The sequence below is a fragment of the Dipodomys spectabilis genome, unplaced genomic scaffold (genome assembly GCF_019054845.1).
Source record: "Dipodomys spectabilis isolate Male_0828 unplaced genomic scaffold, ASM1905484v1 ptg000017l, whole genome shotgun sequence".
NCBI classification, from domain to species: Eukaryota; Metazoa; Chordata; class Mammalia; order Rodentia; family Heteromyidae; genus Dipodomys; species Dipodomys spectabilis.
In genome coordinates, this window is record NW_024870694.1 from 8529279 (window position 1) to 8549851 (window position 20573).

General features: G+C 43.1%; 1 protein-coding gene across 1 annotated transcript in view; it reads left to right on the forward strand.

Moving 5' to 3' along the window:
- Positions 1-16868, forward strand: part of LOC122097518 (kalirin-like) — a 97534-nt gene extending 80666 nt beyond the window's left edge. The window contains exons 21-28 of the mRNA XM_042668083.1: positions 217-388; positions 2921-3042; positions 3838-3969; positions 5642-5806; positions 7431-7509; positions 12929-13129; positions 14826-14964; positions 16323-16868. Coding sequence (XP_042524017.1) covers positions 217-388; positions 2921-3042; positions 3838-3969; positions 5642-5806; positions 7431-7509; positions 12929-13129; positions 14826-14964; positions 16323-16868 — 1556 coding nt within the window. The remainder of the gene's footprint in view (positions 1-216; positions 389-2920; positions 3043-3837; positions 3970-5641; positions 5807-7430; positions 7510-12928; positions 13130-14825; positions 14965-16322) is intronic.
- Positions 16869-20573: the final 3705 nt, after the last annotated feature.

Below are 20573 nucleotides of genomic sequence, written 5' to 3' on the forward strand. Positions count from 1 at the left end.
TACAGGCCGGAGCCACTGGCACCAGTTTAGTGGGGTTTAGTGGAGTTCCCTAATTTTTAAACAACACACAATGATTACTTAAAAGGACACAGATGATACTATGGTGTTAGGCTGAAGATTACCTGAATTGCTCCACACGTGGGTAAGGATGCCAGTACTGGCTGCTTTATTCTAAGCTCGTTGTGATTCATGTAAATTATGTCATTTTGACCACAGTGGCCCCAGAATTCCTTGTGCCCTTAGTGGATGTGACCTGCTTGCTTGGAGACACAGTGGTCCTACAGTGCAAAGTGTGCGGGCGGCCAAAGCCCACTATAACCTGGAAGGGTCCAGACCAGAACATCCTTGACTCAGAGAACAGCTCAGCCACATACACGGTCTCCTCCTGGTAAGCCATCACCCCAACCTGGTCCTGTAGCTTCCAGAGGCTTCTGTTTGGATCACTAGTCTCTCACTAGAGGAGCTGCCTGATTCCTATTCTAGACTGAACACTGGGCCCTGATGAAGAGAGAGATGTGAAAAAGCCTTGGGGAGTTTAGCTAGCCCCACACAGTAGAAGACTTGGCGTGTGTGCAGTAGACAGGGCCTCAACTGCCCACACTGCAGCCTCTCAGCCCAAGCCTCTGAGTTACACGCACCAGCCCCACATCATCACACTTGAGCCAACAGGAACTGTCCGGAACAATGACACGCTAGACCCACAGTAAACAAAGGAAATCATAAACCTTGATACTACAAGTCCAGCCTGAGCCAGATGTTAAAAGATCTTCTACAACCCCTAGTCATAAATCGTGGAGGCTCCAGACCTAATAGGAGTATAGTCCTCAGATCTGGACATCCTGCTGGGTCTTGTGCCCTTTAGAATGCTTGAAACAGTTAAAAAGAACACTTCATCCTTTACATAAAAACTATTTTATAAGAAATGGGCAATAGAAAAGCAAGCTGGACCCTGGGCATAGTGGCTCACACCTATAATCCCAGATACTTATGAGGCAGAGATCAAAGGATCACAGTTGAAGGCCAATAAATAAAAATGAAAGTGGTGACTGCCACATGGGAAGACTGGGAGGATTACTGTCTCAGTTGGCACAGTCATAACCCTGAGCCCTTATTCGAAAAACTAAAGTCAAAAGAGCTATGGGCATGACTCTAGTATGCAGAGAAGACAAAGCCCAGTTCAAACCCCAGTACTGTTAACCCACCAAAAAAGAAAAGAAAGAAAACCTAACCACACATGCTTCTACACAAAAAGGCTGTTGATTATCTCCCCTTATTCTGTTAAGTTTGTGTGTGTGTGTGTGTGTGTGTGTGTGTGTGTGTGTGTGTGTGTGTGCGCGCGCGCGCGCGCGCGCATGCGCACGTACGCGCATGCACGCACCAGTCTGGGGCTTGCATGCATGTGCCAGTCTGGGGCTTGAACTCAGGACCTGGGTGTTATCCTTGAGCTTTTGTGCTCAACTAGCACTCTACCACTTGAACCCCAGTTCCACTTCTAAATTTTGGGTGGTTAATTGGAGATAAGAGTGTCATAGACTTTCCTGCCAGGCTGGCTTCAAACCATGATTCTCAGATCTCAGCCTCCTGAGTAGCTAGGAATATAGGTGTGAGCCAACAGTGCTTGGCTTTCTGTTAACTTTTATTGCTGCTCATTATGAGCATCGCTGAATCAGTGCTCACAGCGGAGAAATAATAGCAAGCCCTAGCACAAGAGTCACGTATTAAGAGACACCTAGAATCAAGCAACTTGAACCCATTGACTTGCGCATGTGTGAAATGGAAAAGACCATCATTCCTTGGTATTCCCCACAGATTCAGGAATACCAGATTCCTGGTATTCCCAGGTCAGTAGCCAGGCACCACTGGTTTACACCTGTAATCCCAGCTACTCAGGAATTAAGATCTGAAGATCAAGGTTTGAAGCCAGTCCAGGCAGGAAAGTCAATGAGACATCTGCAATTAACCAATACAAAGCCCAAAGTGGAGCTGTGGCTCAAGTGGTAGAGCACAAGCCTTAAAACATGCTCAGAGGGCTGGGAAGGTGGCTCAGTGGTAGAGCGCCTGCATGCATGAGGCCCTGGGTTCGATTCCTCAGCATCACATAAGCAGAAAAAAAAAAAACCGGAAGTGGCACTGTGGCTCAAGTGGTAGAGCGCTAGCCTTGAGCTGAAGAGCTGAGGGACAGTGCCCAGGCCCAGAGTTCAGGCCCCATGACCGGATCCAAAAAACAAAAAACATGCTCAGAGATGGTTCCCAGATCCTGAGTTCAAGCCCCAGGATTGGCACACAACACACACAAAGAAAACCCTCCCTGGGCCCAAGATTTTGTGAGAGATTATGAATGTCTAGTGGGGATCATGAGAAGCCCAGAATGTGGGTGTTGCTAGGCTTCCCATTTAACAGCAGTTTCTCCCTTGGGGTGTTTCTGGACCCCATGCTGGGGCCAGGGAGGGTGAATGTTTTCATTTAGGCACAGGAATTTACTTTTTCTTAATTCATTTTCTTATTGTGAAGGTCCCTCATGAGGATATAAAATACTTGAATACTCTCACTATTTATTATTTACCATTTCTCATTGATATAGAGGACTGAAAATATTTTAATACAGAATTGCTGGTGGCACCATGTAATGTGTGAACTGGTAGTTATAAAGGACTCTATAAATTTTAAGCCATGCTCTAATTTTTATCTCAGTTTTTCAATATCTCATCCCTCATTTACAAAAAGGTGGAAGGCAGGCACAGCCAGAAATCCCTCCCTCTCCTATAGGGACATGGGAGTGTAGAGGCAAGGTGTTGACGTCAGGTGTGAGGAAGATTACCTGCAGACTCTCAGCACCTCAGGAGCCAACGCTACAGCATTTTACCTACTAGTCAATTATCTCACTCCTGGAGTCTGAAAGACATCTGTTTGGTGTTCCTAGTGATTCTGGGGAGATCACCCTGAAGATCTGCAATCTGATGCCCCAAGACAGCGGGATTTACACCTGCATAGCCACAAACGACCACGGCACCGCGTCCACGTCTGCCACGGTGAAGGTGCAAGGTGTGGTCTCTTTCTGTTCTACATAGACTATTTTTAAGCATTTTTTAGGTTGTAGTAAAACACAACAGAAACAAATAAAACATAACAGTGATGGTAAAACACAACATAAAACTTACCATGAAGAGTCTAGTGGCATCAAGGACTCTCTTGTGTCTGTCCTTCTGTCCTCCATACACAGCTAGATCTTCTCATCTTCCCCAAGTGAACCCCTGTCCACACCCACTAAACATCCAGTCCTCATTCCTCCCTCCCCCTGTCCTGGCTGTTACCATTTTCTACCTCTAGAAATGTGTTAATCACACTATTTTTCAAAAAATTTAATTCAATTGTCAAGGTGATGTACAGAGGGGTTACAGTTACGTACATAAGGTAGTGAGTACATTTCTTATCCAACTTGTTACCCCCTCCCTCATTTTTCTCCCACTTTCCCTCCCCCCTTAACCCCCCCCTCAAGATGTATAGTTCACACATTTTCAGTGAGCATGACCAGAGTTCCCTGAGACCTGGGGAAGAAAGGAACCCACTTGAAATTCCAAATCAGAGTTCTTCTTGGCTAGCCAATAAGAGAATGCATCTTGGCTAAGAGCTGTGTATGTCCTAGCGTGGCCTGTCTAACCAGGCTTCCTCCCTGGTGTACAACACTTAGCTTGAGGAAGGCAGGGAGCAGAGCCTCTTGCCCACACCTCCCTTGGGTCTGGACGAAAGTGTGCTTCTCCAGGGAGGTCCTGGGCAACGAGGGAGACAGGTTAGGTCACCTTCAGAGGAGAGGCTAAGTTCTACCATCTGTCTTTGCAGGTGTTCCTGCAGCCCCCAACCGCCCCATCGCTCAGGAGAGGAGCTGTACCTCGGTCATTCTGCGCTGGCTGCCCCCGGCCAGCACGGGGAACTGCACTATTTCCGGCTACACCGTGGAGTACCGGGAGGAAGGTGCACAGCCCTGCTCTCTAGCTTTGCTTCCTCTCAGGAGGTCTTCAGGGTTAGAAGCCTGAGCCTCCGTATCTTTTAAAGCTCTGCCTGCTTATGTCCTCCAACTCGACATAATGCTTCCAGGCCAGCAGCCTGCAGTGACCTGCTGATGACAGCTGTTTTCCCTAAGCTGCTGCAAACCTCCCTGACACCATCAAGACCCAGGGCTGGTTTCAGTGTCTTCGCTGCATTGTACGGCTCAGTTACCCAGACAGCAACCATCAGGCCCACTCCACAGATGAAAAGGCTGAGGCCTAAAACAAAGTTTAAAAACACAAGGTTGCAGCTAGTAAGAGGCAGAACTAACACTAGAATCCAGCTCTCTAGTCTGCTGATTTATGATCTTTTTCCCAGAACAAACTACGGTGGTATAACCAAAGATCTATTGCCTCTGTTCCCAAATAAAATGTATGTATATTTTAAGTATGTATATATATATATATATATATATATATATATATATATATATATACATATATATATACATATATATATATGTATAGTATGTATATTTTAATTACACAGGTTAAATTTTTAAATTCACCATTTACAAGATAAAAGTACATTTTTTGAGGAGTTAGAAATGGAACCAACCATCTAGTTATTAGAAATCAGTTTTTAAAAGCAGCTTCTAAAGCCAGACACCTGTGGCTTATGCCTATAATCATAGCTGCTCAGTAGGCTAAGAACTGAGATTCAGAGTTCGAGCCAGCCTGGAAAGTTCGTGAGATTCTTATCTTCAATTAACCATCAAAAAATAAAAAGTGGACAGAGTTCAAGACCCACAACAGACAAAAAAAAAAAAATCAGAAGTGGAGCTGTAGCTCAAATGATAGACTTCTAGCTTTGAACACAAAAGTTCAGGGATAGCACCTACACCTTGAGTTCGAGCCCCAGAACCAGCATTAAAAAATAAACATTTAAAAAAAAGCATCTTCTAGGTAGTTCTGTTGTGCTATTATATCTCTGAACCATCTTCGGAATTGCATGATTGAATGAAAAGCAACTTCTAACCCCCCCCCCCCGGTCAAATTTATTTATTTAACTCTATTACTCTTCGGATTTCATTTCTGCTTTCATTTTCTCTTTATTAAACAGAACTTGTGCAATTATTATTTTTTAAAAAAACAACTTTATTTTGGCATCTTTCTTAAGTGATTAGCCCTTGGGTATCCCTGGTGAGCATGGAGTTTCTCGTTCACTGTATGCGGTCTACAGTTCATCTCAGTGACTAAATGAGTCAGTATTTCTAAAGTTCTGTCCCTTCATCTGTAAAGTAAAATTAGTGTTTCTCTTCAGCTTTCTGTGAAGTAAGTGACTGTAAGTGACAGAATTATCATGAAGAAACCTTCCTTCACATTGTCACATGTATGCCAGTGCTCAACATATGTTCATGTCCATTTTGTTTCAGGACCTATTTTCTCTCATCTTATTATTGATTTACGTGTTGTTCCTACCTAATCTCGTGTGTCATGTGTTTCTCTGTAAAGTCAGGGTTCACTGCATGTGTTTGCTCTCATACCTACTTGTTTGAGAGGTGACCAAATCCCAAGGACCCCCTCCTCACACTAATATCAATCAATGATAGAGACGCTGTGTCCTTGGCTTTGTCTCTCCCTGCACTGTGCACTAGGTTCCCAAGTCTGGCAGCAGTCCATCGCTTCCACCTTGGACACTTACCTCGTCATTGAAGACCTCAGTCCTGGCTGTCCTTATCAGTTCAGAGTCAGTGCCAGCAACCCGTGGGGAATCAGCCTTCCCAGCGAACCCTCAGAGTTCGTGCGACTTCCAGAGTACGGTAAGTCCCAGCCAGCCCAGGACCCCCAGAAGTGGTCCTATGTCACAATCCCCATGAGGAGGTGTCCTGTATCTCTCCGAAGCCTCCCTCAAGCCTCCTTTTAGGGGCCTGATGGTGTTTGCATGAGGTGTAGCTCCAAGTGTCTCAGGACACATGTTAGGTTGGCCATCTTCACCTGCCCTGATCTTAAGACGCCTGGTGTGTCTCCAGGAACACAGAGGGACAGGAAGACACATGAGGGACAAGGCTGCTAGCCACCCCTCTTCTGAGACAGGAATACAAAGCCTGCTGTCCTCTGGGTATCCCTGCTAGGCCAGAGACATTACCACAGCATCCTGGACAGCTCCGCGTAGCTCACTTCACATGTGTAGAGCAACCTGCTGATGAATTTCACTACAAAATGAATGTAGTACTTTCTTACCCTTCAGAACTGTTTTTTTTTAATATGATATATGTTATACAGGTTTGGTGGAACATTCATGTGTAACTAGCAAAACATGAATATTGTACAAATATGTTGTCCACCTTGCTTACTGCCTTACCTTGGTCCCAGGGATAGTGGCAAAGAGGAAACTTGCTAACCTAAAAAAAATGTGCAAATAGTGACACTGTAGGCAGTGCAAAGATGTGGGGACAGGAGAAGTTGGGGGTGTTGCTGTACTTAAAAGGCAAAAGGCTTATAGCACCTTGGGCTAAAGGGATAATGGAACACGCACACGCACTGTCATGCATGTGCACCTTGTGCTATACCCCCTTCCTCAGCTGACACAGAAATTACTCTCCAGTCCCTCTCCTGTAGCTAGCCCAGTCAGTTCCCTCCCTGTGACTTCAACTTGTTCCCACAGGCCTATGACTCACTGGGAAATCTTGGCCCTGAGTCTCTGTGTCCTTGGGATTCAAAATGAATAAGGTACCAGGTCATGCTCTGGGTAGGCCGAGGGGACTTTGGGGTCAGAAAAGCTACTGACTTGGATCCTGTTTTTCCATACCACTAACTTTCTAGCCTTGGCCCCCAGTAGACAACAGAAATATATATTGGCATGAATGTTCATGTGTGTGTGTGTAAAAATTATTGCCAGAAAATTAACACATCATACAAGATAATACTGGCTGCAAAAGAGTCTATTCAGGCATAGGTTATGGGTTAATTAAATCACCCAGTATACTATATAATTTCAAGTCTAAGGGCAGAGGGGAGAGACAAGCCTATAAACAGCACACACCTTTCCTTGTCTCTTTCCTTGAACTTGCAGCTTTTCCCCTCCTCTCTCTGTATCCTTCTACAGCTCTGAAACTCACTGGCATTTTTTTGTTTTTGTTTTTTGGGTTTTTTAGGCCTCCTTCTTTATGATTTCTCCCAGATTTCTATTTTAAAACATCTGGAAGCTACATTTCTGATGGTCCCACATTTTCTCTTTGTTTAAATAGATGACAGAGAGCCTGACATCCCTGGGATGCTATTTTAAAAATAACATTCCAGAGAGTTGTGGCATTTTCCCACTGAGTAGCCTCCATATTTAGTCTTGAGAATGGCCTTGGGGTTAATGCTGGAGCTTCTCTGTCAACCTGTTCTTTAGTCTCAAGTGGCATGCTCAATGTCCTAAATGAACTCTCTCTCCCAAAGATTCAGCTGCGGATGGGGCCACCATTTCTTGGAAGGAAAATTTTGATTCTGCTTATACTGAGCTGAATGAGATTGGCAGGTAAGGACACCTAGCAAGATCACTGCTGAGGAATCGCTTATGATTCTTTCTTTGTTTCTTTTCCCTTCCTTCCTTCCTGCTTTTCTTCCTTCTTTCCTTCCTTCCTTCCTTTCTTCTTTCCTTCCTTCCTTTCTTCCTTTCTTTCTCCTTCCTCTCTCTCCTTCCTTCCTTCCTGCCTTTCTTCCTTTCTTTCTCCTTCCTCTCTCTCCCCTTCCTTCCTTCCCTTACCAAATGCATACATACTCTATAATATGAAAGTAACTAAAACATTTATGGGTATCTCTACTGTTCTTTTTTTTTACTTCAGATGTAATTTTTTAGCAACTCTCAGCCTTTATTCTTGTCTAATGTAAGAAGTTAAGCCTTAGCCTGGTGCTAGTGGCTCAGGCCTGTAATCCTATCTACTCAGGAGGCTGAGATCAGAGGACTGCTGTTCAAAGCCAGCCTGGGCAGAAAATTCCATGAGATTTCATCTCCATTTAACAACTAGAAAACTGGAAGTGGAGCTGTAGCTCAAGTGATAAAGTGGTAGAGACAGCACCCAGGCTTTGAATTCAAGCCCCAGGACTGACCAAAAAAAGTTTAGCCTCCATTTTTTCTTCAAAATATAACTATAGCTACATATCTCAATTTTTGATAAGTGATATTTCCATTATCATCAGTTCTAAGTATTTTTCTTCAACTATGATTTTTTTCTCTTTTACCTACTAATAATGAGAAACTGCTTTAATAAGTCTGAGATTTTTTTTTCAATATTTGAATTTGAGGTTGTTTCTGTTTGTTTGGTTTAGTTTGGTTTGGTTTTTGTGCTGGGCGTGGAACTCAGGGCTTCTTCACATATATGAGTCAACTGCTCTACCACTTGCCTAGGATATTGTCAAAATTTCTTTTGTTACTGATCTCTAATTTAATGGCATTATGGCCAGAGAATTACGTTTATAATATTGACTCCCTGATTTTCCCTTCCTCCATGGTTTTTCTGCTTGCCATAAGCTGAAAAGCAATGGAGCCAGTCATCCATGAAACCTCTGAAACTATGAGTCAAAATAACTCTTTAAGTTGCTTGACAGTGTTGAAAAACTAACACACCTTGTCTGCACAATGGTCGAAGAGAAGAAAGGGAAAAGAATGAAGTTCTCCTAGTTCATGCATAGATCTCAGGTGGCCTGAGTAAGAAACTATAGATACCCTAAAAGTCATCACCCACCCAGATATGTAAAAGAGTCACTACCACCTCCATCCCTGGCCAACATCTCCCCATGAAGCATGGAGATTTGTGACTGAGGTGGTGGTGACAGAGGTTTTGTGGGGAAGACAACATGTTCATTATTTCTATTCCTTGGGTAAAAGTCACAATATAATTCACTGCCTCTCACTATAGCACCTTGCTTTAAAGACAGAGAAACAGAGGCCAAAGGAAACTTTGATGGTGGTGGTGGTGGTGGTGGTGGTGGTGTCGATGGTGTTCTAGGGAGTGCATAGCTGTTATGTAATCCAGTCTTTAAACATGGCTAAGTGGTATCTGAGTGGATTTCCAGCAAGGGAAACTCAGGCTCCTGGAAGTTCAACAATTTCCTTCCAGTCCCACAAGTAGGAAGTGTGGGGCCAGGATTCAAACCTGCTCCTCAGCCTGTATGTGTTCTGAATACATGTGTTCTACATATATTTCCAGCAGATATTTCACATCACAATTGTTAAGTTCTAGTCATCAAAATCTAGTTTGCTCTCTTACATTGAGATTTATGACACTAGGTTTGAGCCCCATAATGGACAAATCCCCTGCTGGCTGTACAGGAAGTCAGTTCCATCACTGGCCCCAGTTCATTCTTCCTTGAGATATTTGCTGTCAATAGTCATAGGTTAAGGCTTTTTTGAACCCAAAACAAATAGATGCTTTATGTGTTTGCTTGCTTGTGCCAGTCCCCGAGCTTGAACTCAGGGCCTGGGTGCCATCTCTGAGCTTTTTTTGCTCAATGTTAGTGCCCTACCATTTAAACCACAGCTCTACCTCTAGGTTTTTTTGGTAATTAATTGGAGAAAGGGGCTAAGAGTCTCAGGGATTTTTCTGTCTGGGATAACTTTGAACCACACTCAAACAGATGTTTTGATATTTTTCAGAGGGAAGATGAATTTTCTGATTTGTTTGCAGTGATTAATGTCTTTCTTTTGCAAATCTCCAATAGCCTGAAGCTTCTCTTCCCTCCCAGTTATACTCCTCATATTTCCAGAAGATCTTTTTAAGATGCTATACATTAACAGGATAGAAGTAAAACAAAATTCTTCTTGTCTTTTGTATCAGTACCAGGACTTAAACTCAGGGCCTTGTATTCTTGCTCCGCTATTTCACTCACAGCTAGTACTCTACTACTAGAGCCATATCTCTAGTCTAACATTTTGCTGGTTAATTCTTCTGAGCTTTTCTGCCCAGAAAAGCTTTGAACTGCTATCCTCAGACCTCAGTCTCTTGAGTCGCTAGGATTAGAAGCATGAACTACCAGTTCTCAGCAGCATGAAAAAATTCTTACACGAGACACATGGAAGATATTTGTGCTGGGGTCATCAAAGTGAGTCAACTTCTTTAACACACCTAAACCTACAACTTGGGGCCTAAGTGGCTATCCCTGTTAAAAGAGCTCTCTAGTGATTAAATATAAAAACTATGCAGTGTCTTAACTTTTACCAAATGTCCTCAGAACGAAAGACCCTTGGACACGGCATACTTAGGCAGAAGTAAGCTATATGGGCACTATTGCAGTTTGAGGAATCCAGTGGTTATCACTGAGAGGCTGACTGGTTGTCTATACTAGATCCAAGATGGTAGCACCAGGCCTCCATGTAAGGAGGCATGTGTTAAGACTCTTTCCTGGGATTTCATGAAACCAACAATAAAGGAATTTTCAAGCAGGTACCTTAGATGCAAAAACAATAATAAAGGATTAGAAGCAGAAGAACAGATGGCACATGACCCCAAGAGACTTGCCTGAGAAAACTCAGCCCAGTGAGTTGCAGGGTCACATGACAGCAGTGTGACCTTTGCAATCAGTTCCCTGAAGGCTCAGGTTGCAGCGGCACAATCAGAATTAGGTATAAAGCGGATGCTGAAATGTGAACGGCTGGTGGAAATCAATGAGAATGAGTGTATCTCGGGAAGGAGTGACCATAGATGTCTGTGTCCAGCCTGCCAGCCTTAACTTGGGGCCTGGCACTGCTGCTCCCTGTTTGGATCCTACATAGGCAGCCAGGCAGCATTCCAAGGGGTACAATGTGGCTGCAGCTCTTTCGCAGGCTTCAGGCATCTGTAGAATTGTCCTTCACCATCCAGAGAAGACTGTCGTTTACCTTCTAGAAAGGGAACAACAGCACCTCTGTTCTCAGTGACATCAGGCACAGTTAGGTATGCTAGAACCATACCAAGAACAAGACCATGTTGAGAACATGTGGCTACTGGAATCTAGGAAGTCCAGCTCTAGACTCCAACAGGCCTTCAGAAATAGTCAAGCTTCCCTCACTGCACAGGAAGGAGTTCCTCCTGTAGAGAGACTGACCAGCCCTAGAAGAAGGACTAACTGCTGATTACGGAGTTTTCCAACTTAACAGTCCAGTCCGATCTCCCTACAGTAAAGTGAAAGTGGCAGGCTCCATCTAGATATACAGCTTTCCAATAGCTTTTTAGTTCCCAATTAAATAGCCAACTCCCAATGCCAGCCAAGATAGATAGTGAGCTGACGCTCGCTCACTATACCCTTTGTTTCCTACTAATGATAACTACAGCCTCTCCACAAATTCTGAACGCAGCTGCCAGAGACTTATGAAATGTAATAAAGGGATTGGAGAGGCTGAAAAGTGACAAGCACAGTGACAAGAGGTCCCTCCCTTCCTCCCTTCCTCTCTTCCTCCCTTCCCCCTTTATTTCCTTAGCCTTGTCCAAAGAGTAAGTCAACTTAAAGAAGTATTCAGCATTCCTAGAGAGCAAACACACACGTGCGTGCACACACGTGCGTGCACACACACACACACACACACACACACACCTTTCTGGCTAAAACCCTGGCAAAAGGGATTCCCTTGGCTGGAGATATCAGAGAAGGCTTGGGCTTTCTTCCCTCCAAAAGCAGTCATATGAAGTTGCATGATGATTCAGGAAACTAAATACTGAGCGTTCCCATCTTTCTGGCTGGATAAGCATGCAAAGAGGCCTTGTGAGCCAAAGAATGATGGGGGATCTCAAAGAGGAGAAAGAAAAAAGAAAGAGATCTCCTAATTCTATATATGAAATAAACAAATCCAAGGCCACTACAAGTTCTGCAAGTTCTCACAGCTGTAAGGACAATTGCTACATAAACTCCTGCTCAGTCACCTTGCACTCACGAACTAGCTGCAAACTAATCTTTGAGGAGTGCTGATGAAAGTCAGACCTAAATGCTCAGAAAATACTTTGAAAACTGCTCTGGCAACAGAACCACTTCCAGTAGACGTAAGAGAGATCCTGGAGCCTGAATCTAAACACATTATTGCTGATGAAAACATATAAATAAACGGAGTCAATCTTCTTCTGAAGGCTTTAACAGAACCCAGAATATCACAGCATAATAATCAAAATTTTCAAGATGCAATCTAAAATTACTCAATATAAGGAAAATTAGGTGGGGGGAGGGGAACTGGGAAGGTGGCTCAGTGGTAGAGTGCTTGCCTTGCATGCATGAGGCCCTGGGTTCGATTCCTCAGTACCACATAAGCAGAAAAAGCCAGAAGTGGCACTGTGGCTCAAGTGTTAGAATTCTAGCCTTGAGCTGAAGAGCTGAGGGACAGTGCCCAGGCCCAGAGTTCAAGCCTCTCAACTGACAAAAAAAATAGGAAGATGAGATATCTCAGGGGAATATGCTAGTACTGGGCTTGAACTCAGGACTACATTCTTGCTTAGCTTCTACCATTTGAGCCACAGTTCTACTTCTAGCTTTTTTCTGGTTAATTGGAGAGAAGATTCTCTCAGAGTTGTCTGCCTGAGCTGCCTTCAAATTGTGACCACAGGTCTCAGCCTCCTGAGGAGCTAGGATTACAGGTATGGGCCACTGGTGCCCAGCATGACTCAAGTTTAAACATGAAATTTATTTGTATGTCATGCATGCCTTACCCATATAGCCTGAAGGCAATTTGGTATAATGTTTTCAGTGCACCTGCATTGTGACTGTGACCCTTCACAGGAAGACAGGTGTGGAACTTTCCACCTCTGGTGTCATGTAAGTGCTCAAAAGGTTTCAGATTTTGATGTGTTTTGGATTTGAGACTTGTGGATTAGGGATGCTCAACCTGTCAGATGTTACTGTCTATTGTGTCACAGAAAACCTTACAAATCTCTGGCTAAAAGGAGATCTAGCTCATGGTATAAATCTTGGAAAACTTCCTCCCTTTGATTTCCCAGGGGCCGATTTTCGATCGTCAAGAAATGCATTCACAAAGCTACCCGCAAAGATGTTGCTGTGAAATTCGTGAGCAAAAAAATGAAGAAGAAGGAACAGGCTGCCCACGAGGCTGCCCTGCTGCAGCACCTGCAGCACCCCCAGTACGTGACCCTCCACGACACCTACGAGTCCCCCACCTCCTACATCCTGATTTTGGAGCTGTAAGTACAGGTGCCGTCTCTCTAGCATGATCCCATCTGTTTGGGTTACCTATTACCTGCAACTCACAGATAAGACAGGTACATTTTATACAGTGTTTTATAGTTTATAAAATACAGTTTATACAATTCTCTCCCTCCCATTTTATCTAAATGTTATTCTCATTCTCTGGATTAGCAAACCAAGGATAGGGAAGGTCCTTAATTAAAGCTAGCTCTTCAAAGCTTGGCAGTAAAGAAATGAGCCTTGAACCCCTGTGTTTCTCACTCCAGTTTTCTTTCTTTAGCTTTGTTTTATTTTTGTGTAATACAGTGCTGCATATTTGGAGGGGTATACAATGTGATTTTTCAATGCATGTATACATTATGTAATGGTTAATCCGGATATTGATATATTCATTGCTCTAAACAAATATTAGAGGGTTTTTATAGTAAGAATATATATATTTTTTTGGGGGGGTCTGGTTGTGGGGCCTGAACTCTGGGCCTGGGCGCTGTCCCTCAGCTCTTCAGCTCAAGGCTTGCGTTCTACCACTTGAGCCACAGTGCCACTTCCGGCTTTTTTTTCTGCTTATGTGGTGCTGAGGAATCAAACCCAGGGCCTCATGCATGCAAGGCAAGCGCTCTACCACTGAGCCACCTTCCCAGCCCTATATATATATATTTTAAGTCTTCCCTTCTAACTAGAATCCATCACCAAAATAACCAGCAAAAAGCAGGGCTGGTGGCATGGCTCATGTGACAGTAGGCAGCTGAGCCAGCAAGTCAAGCAAGTGTGAAACTCAAGAGTTCAAACCCTAGTCTAAAAAAAAAAAAAAAAAAGACAAAAAACGATATGCTAAATTCATGTAAGACTGCTTTGTAGGCAAAGGGCTCTGATTAGTCAGAATATGGCTGATATCTTTCTTTTTTGTGTGTGTGTGTGTGGTCGTGGGGCTTGAACTCTGGGCCTGAGCGCTGTCCCTCAGCTCTCAGCTCAAGGTGAGCGCTCTACCACTTGAGCTACAGCACCATTTCCGGTTTTCTAGTGATTTATTGGAGATAAGAGTTTCACGACTTTCCTGCCCAGGCTGGCTTTGAACCGCGATCCTTAGATCTCAGCCTCCTGAGTAGCTAAGATTACAGGCGTGAGCCACCAGCGCCCAGCTGATGTCTTTCTTGATGAAGGGTTGTTTTATTTTGCAATCTAATCCATTAAAGTGATGTCACACCTTTTTCTTTGTGAACAATAAAAGTTAAAAGTGAACAAAACAATGCTTCTTAAACAAGACTATAAAAGAGCCAGGCGCTGGTGGCTCATCCCTATAATCCTAGCTACATAGGAGACTGAGATCTGAGGATCACGATTCAAAGCCAGCCTGGGGGAAAGTCCATGAGACTCTTATTTCCAACTAACCACCATAACACCAGATACGAGGCTGTGGTTCAAAGTGGTAGAGCACTAGCCTTAAACAAAAGAGCTCAGGGACAGTGTCCAAGCCTCAAGTTCAAGTCCCATGACTAACCAAAAGAAAAAAATAAAAAAGACTAAAGATTTCTTCCCTGAAACTTAACACCTTTGTAGCTTTATTTATTTTGGTTTCAAACATTGCTCTTCATCTATAACTAAGAGAGATCTTGGAGATTTTAAAGCTTTGTGCATGTGTTCTTTTTCTATTTCTTAAAAAACATTCCTTGGCTGCTTCCTCCCCATTTTCAGGATGGATGATGGCCGACTTTTAGACTACCTTATGAATCATGATGAACTGATGGAGGAAAAAGTAGCTTTCTATATCCGGGACATCATGGAAGCCTTGCAGTACCTTCACAATTGCAGGGTTGCACATTTGGACATAAAGGTAATAAAACTGGAAAGTGTGGCACCGACCCAGCTGCGTCTGACTTACCCGTTATTATCCTGAGAAACAAACATTTGAATTCATTTTATTTACTAAAACTAGAATCTATATGACTATCAGAGAAACCAGGCATTGTCACACAATGCCTCACTCATGAATGAATGAGAACACACTAGACACAGGATGGCATTAGAGAGTGAGAGAAAGCGATAGGCTCTACTTTGTTTGCTTTTCTAGAAGAAGCCAATTAATGTCTCCTCCGCTTTCATGCTGCTTAGACAGCTTTTTGTTCTCCAAAGGACAATTCCATCTTTTCTTGAGTTGATGAAGCAAAGGGAAGTTATGAAGACATGATATTCAGGGTTGGGGTGTAGCTCAGTGGTAGAGCCTCTGCTTAATATGCACAAGGCCTTAGGTTTGAGTCCAGCACAAAAAAGAAAAACAAAAACAAAACCCAGAAGCCCCAATTTTCAATGCCAAATGATTTTTCGGAAATATATGCAAGTTTAGAGTCTAATGAGTTCAAATTCATAGTTTGAAGCTCCTATACACTTTGTTGAAGGCATTTCCTATATGCTATAGGGTCATCAAAGAAAAGCAGTCGGGGCTGGGAAGGTGGCTCAGTGGTAGAGCGCTTGCCTTGCATGCCTGAGGCCCTGGGTTCGATTCCTCAGCACCATATAAGCAGAAAAAGCCGGAAGTGGCGCTGTGGCTCAAGTGGTAGAGCTCTAGCCTTGAGCTGAAGAGCTGAGGGACAGCGCCCAGGCCCAGACTTCAGGCCCCACAACCGGACCCCCAAAAAAAAAAAAAGAAAAAGAAAAGCAGTCCATGCGTATGTGTGTGTGCACATATATGCCTGTGTGTTGGTACTGGGACTTGAACTCAAAGCCTCTTGCTCTCACTTGGCTGAGTCATAACTCCACTTCTAGCTTTTTGATTGTTAATTGGAGTTAAGAGTCCTTTGGAATTGTCTGCCCAATCTGACTGTGAACTGTGATCTTCATAGCTCAGCATCCTGGGTAGCTAGGATTACATGTATGAGCCATCAGAACCTGGCTACATAGCCATGTTTAATATAATTTTCTGCTATTAATCAAAACAGACTTGTAGGAAAGGTTTCAAGTTGCCCTTTTGTAAGAACCTGTGATACTCATTTCCCTGTTTTAAGCCAGGTATAGACATGAAAATAACCTACAACTCTTATTGCACTTGGAGTTATTTCCTGGCAGGCTTTCCTGGCAGTTGAACTCTGAGCTGCCAGTGAATCCAGGGGCAGAAAGGATGTGTGTCAGCTACAGAATCTGTCTTAATCAAATAGCCATGCCCTCTCTTCTCCCTGCCTCCCTTGGTCCCTGTAGCCTGAAAACCTGCTCATTGACCTCCGGATTCCAGTGCCTCGAGTGAAGCTTATTGACTTGGAGGATGCTGTCCAGATCTCAGGCCACTTCCACATCCACCACCTGCTGGGGAACCCCGAGTTTGCTGCTCCAGAAGTGATCCAAGGCATCCCTGTCTCTTTGGGCACAGACATCTGGAGCATCGGGGTTCTGACATATGTCATGCTCAGTGGGGTATCCCCTTTCTTAGATGAGAGCAAAGAGGAGACATGTATCAATGTCTGCAGAGTGGATTTCAGCTTCCCCCAGGAATACTTCTGCGGTGTGAGCAATGCTGCCAGGGACTTCATCAACGTGATCTTACAGGAAGACTTCCGGAGACGGCCAACGGCAGCCACCTGCCTGCAGCATCCGTGGCTACAGCCTCACAATGGCAGCTACTCCAAGATCCCCCTGGACACCTCCCGCCTGGCGTGCTTCATAGAACGCCGCAAGCACCAGAATGATGTACGGCCTGTTCCCAATGTCAAGAGCTACATTGTGAACCGGGTGAACCAAGGAACATAGCCGTCTCCCAGTCCCTGCGGTTTCACCTGGAAGTGTGGTGTGAACCAAAGGAAGACTGGATGTGTCTGTACATAACTCTCTCCCTTCCTTTCCTCTGTGTGGTTCTCTGGATTGAGAAGCGCCCTCTTAAACCTCGTCCATGGTGAGTCAGGGTCACTCTAAAGCTAGGGGCTTTCCAGAAGGTCAGTGTGAAGAAATAAACACAGAGTCACAGCAAGTATTAGAAGAAAGGGCAATGGTAATAAGATTATTATCTGTTACAAAACTTTAATTGTACATTCCAAAATGAGTGATTAAGTAGAAAAAAAAAAAAAAACACCTTAAACTCACTATAGGGGGTGGGGACGTAAAATGTTTCTGACTTTGCTGAAAATTTAAGCAAAAGAAAAGTTCTATTTAACAAAGATGTCAATTATTCTGGTTTCGAAGACTTAGATATAGTTTCTTAATAGGATGCATAAACATACAGTATAATAGGTCTCATTCAGGTTTCAGAGTTTTATAATATAGAGTTATATATGAAACCAATCCTAAATAACTTCGAGTGCTCTAGTTAAGACAGTAATTTATTGACTGAAACATTACATTGTTTTGACTAAGCACAATTAGATGAAAAGTTTTTTAGAACATTTTATAAATCTTGTATAGAAATCTTTTACCAGAACCTGTGCATTAAGAGAAAGCAATGTTACCCTTTTACAATCTGTGAATAAGAATACCCCTTCCCCCACTCTGGGTCATGGGTTATTTGATTAAGATAAGTTTATATAGGAAATGCTGCCCCTGGATTCACTGGCAGCTCAGAGCTCATCTGGCAAGAAAGCCTGCCAGGAAATAAGTCCAAATCTAGTAAGAGTTGTGGGTTATTTTTATGTCTACATCTGGCTTGAAATAGGGAAATGATCATTACAGGTTCTTACAAAAGGGCAAACAGAAACTTTTCCTACAGTTCCTATCAACAAGGTATCAACACTTTCTGGTGTCTTCTACACTGTAGACTACAGTCTTCAGAAAGTTGGCTTGCTTTATCTATGACCCCTCATGAAGTATGGGGTACTTATTTAAAGGAGGCAGCCATATAAGCCTTTTAAAGGCCTGGTCCTAAGTCCTTTTTTGAAGCCATGGAGAAACCTGATCCATCATCCTAGCAAAGTCTTAACCAACTTGCTTAACTGCAATAGTTATCACCACTCCGCCGCCCAGACTTCTTTGGACAGAAAGGACCAAGTGTATTTTAAGACCAATGCTGCTTTCTGGTGTATATTCTCCTTATAAGATTATTAACTGCCCTTCCATAGGTGGGGAAAAAGGTTAAACCTGGGCATTTCATGGTTTTTGTTGTTGTTTTGTTTTGTTTGGGAGTTGGGGGGAGGGTTTAGAAGATAGAGAGGAGTTCTTCTTCTTGGGTGTTTCTACATGATCCATCTTTTGTGTTCTAGAATGTGTTTTATAGATTGCTTTTGTGCAAATGATACTCCCAAATTTCGGGGTTTGTTCAGATCAGGTTTAATGATGCTGCTTTTCTCCTATGAAGGGGATTGGGAAAATTTAAATCATGCAGCACCGAGGTGCAAGCAGAGAATGCATGGAAGCAGAACTGCAAACTTATTTAAATGAAAGAGAAAATGGTGGAAACTAAGCCTGAACTGTATGTAGCCTAGAAAAACACTCAGTTCCACAGTAGAAATGGAGAATTGAACATGCTCATCATTCTTTTCCTTTGGTTTCAAGGCCAGATTTCTCACCCATACTTCATTTCATCCTCTCCAAGATTATAGATTAATAAATTAGTAGAAAGTACAAGCAATAAGACTAGATAGCACTTAGTACTTTCGGAATTAACCAAATATGTAGAAACTGACTTTGTGTGGTTTCCTAGTTTTCAAATGGCCCTGGATCATCAAGCCTCCCTCCCTCAGGGCTCTCTCACCCTAACACCATGATATGTATACAAACAGAATACTATATGATGCTTGCTAAAAACCCTTTCAGTGAGCATACTTTTGTTATATCATATAGCATAAAAGCAGAAAGCCCAGTACATAGGACTTGTCATGGGCTACATTGGAGGCTCTGAGGAGTCTTAACGACCTGCAACATGTGGCTTGGCAAGTTCTACTCTGTCCATTGCAGACTTGACTAAACAGCTTCCTGCAGAGTCATTCAGAATAATTATGACAGGCTGAGTTTAGGCTAGAGTAAGACAGGACCTAGTACCATGTGGAAGAAGGGTGGTATTGAAATCATGCTGTGGGGTAGTAGAAAGATGACAGAATGTGAGTCAGAGCCAAAGCTTTCACATCAGCTTGGACGTCAAAGTTAGGGTGATGTGGGTGATAATCCAGATGTAGGGCTGCATGGAATGCCCACATTGGGGAAGACAGGAAAGGAGGGATATAAAAAAAGAGAAGCTGTCTGATGTTAACTGGAGCCAAAGTACAATCGTTAGACTAGCAGGAACTTAAAAGAAACCCTGAAAGATGGTGGGTATATTGTATATAGTTTGATAACAAAGAAATTGAATAGGAAAGCTCTCTATCTGCAGAACTCCTGGTCCCTTCCAACAAAGACAAGCTAATGGTATTCATTCAAGAATTATCCATAAGAAACTAGAATAACTGGAAATGCTTGGAGATGGGACTTGGATAGGAGTTGAAGTTGCTATTTGGGCAGCTGTGGTGGGATATGGGGGGTGGGGAGAGAGAATAGGGGATCTATCACTCCCTTGTACCAATCTGTTTTGATAAGAGGCTTTTCTCTTATCAGGAGAGAAGAGGGGGAAAGCAAAGAAAATAGTTCACTTCTACTATAATTATGGTAGCTCTCAGCGGGACTACATTTCCAGATGAAATAGGAAAAACAAATGCTGGTTTCATTGACAGGTGTCTTGTCTCACATCAATTGCTTAGGGTTTAGAGTTGTTCTGTCTAGTGTTGTCAGGTTGGGTAGCGAAAGAAGGAAAAGATCAGGGACAACCCAGGATCCCTGGTAAGAAGTATACTCATTTCTTGCATCTTTTACATTTGTTTCAGATTAAATAGATTTATATCCACTTACAGATGAATGTGGTTAAAAGATATTTAAGAAAATAAATTGTAATGTTGGAGGTGTCCTTCGGGTCTCCCCAGCCATAGACAATGTAAGGGGGAGAGGAGGGGCAGAGGAGAGATCTGGCCTCATGCTTTGTGCTTCACAAAGCCTTTATAAATAGCAGTGCCTTTCAGAGGGGAAGATGGGAGATGAAGACATTCTTACATTTAGATTTACTGATATGGCAGTATTTTTTCTTTTAATTTTTACATATCTTTTAAATCAGAACATCTGAATATAGGGTGGGAGCAGGAATTCTTGAGTTTCAACCTCAGCTATTCTAGATTCATCCTTTCTTACAGAAAGTCTTTGTTTTTTTCCTGCCCAAATGTCACCATTGATAAAATGGGAGTTGGGGGGGAAGGCGGGAGGACATTAATCTCAAAACAATGTTGAGAAACGAAAACGTTCTTTGTTGTTGAGAAACATATATGATGCTTTGCTTTTCTTAAAGTGCTATACACTGCCAGTGCTAAGAATTTTATTGATAGTAACTTTGAACATTCCAGGTTTTCAATATTTATGTCTTTAGATACCATTTACAAACCCATGGGGTTAAATCCTGTAAATTGCTTTTAATGGAAGTGCCAGGTAGGTGCTTTTTGTCTAAATGTT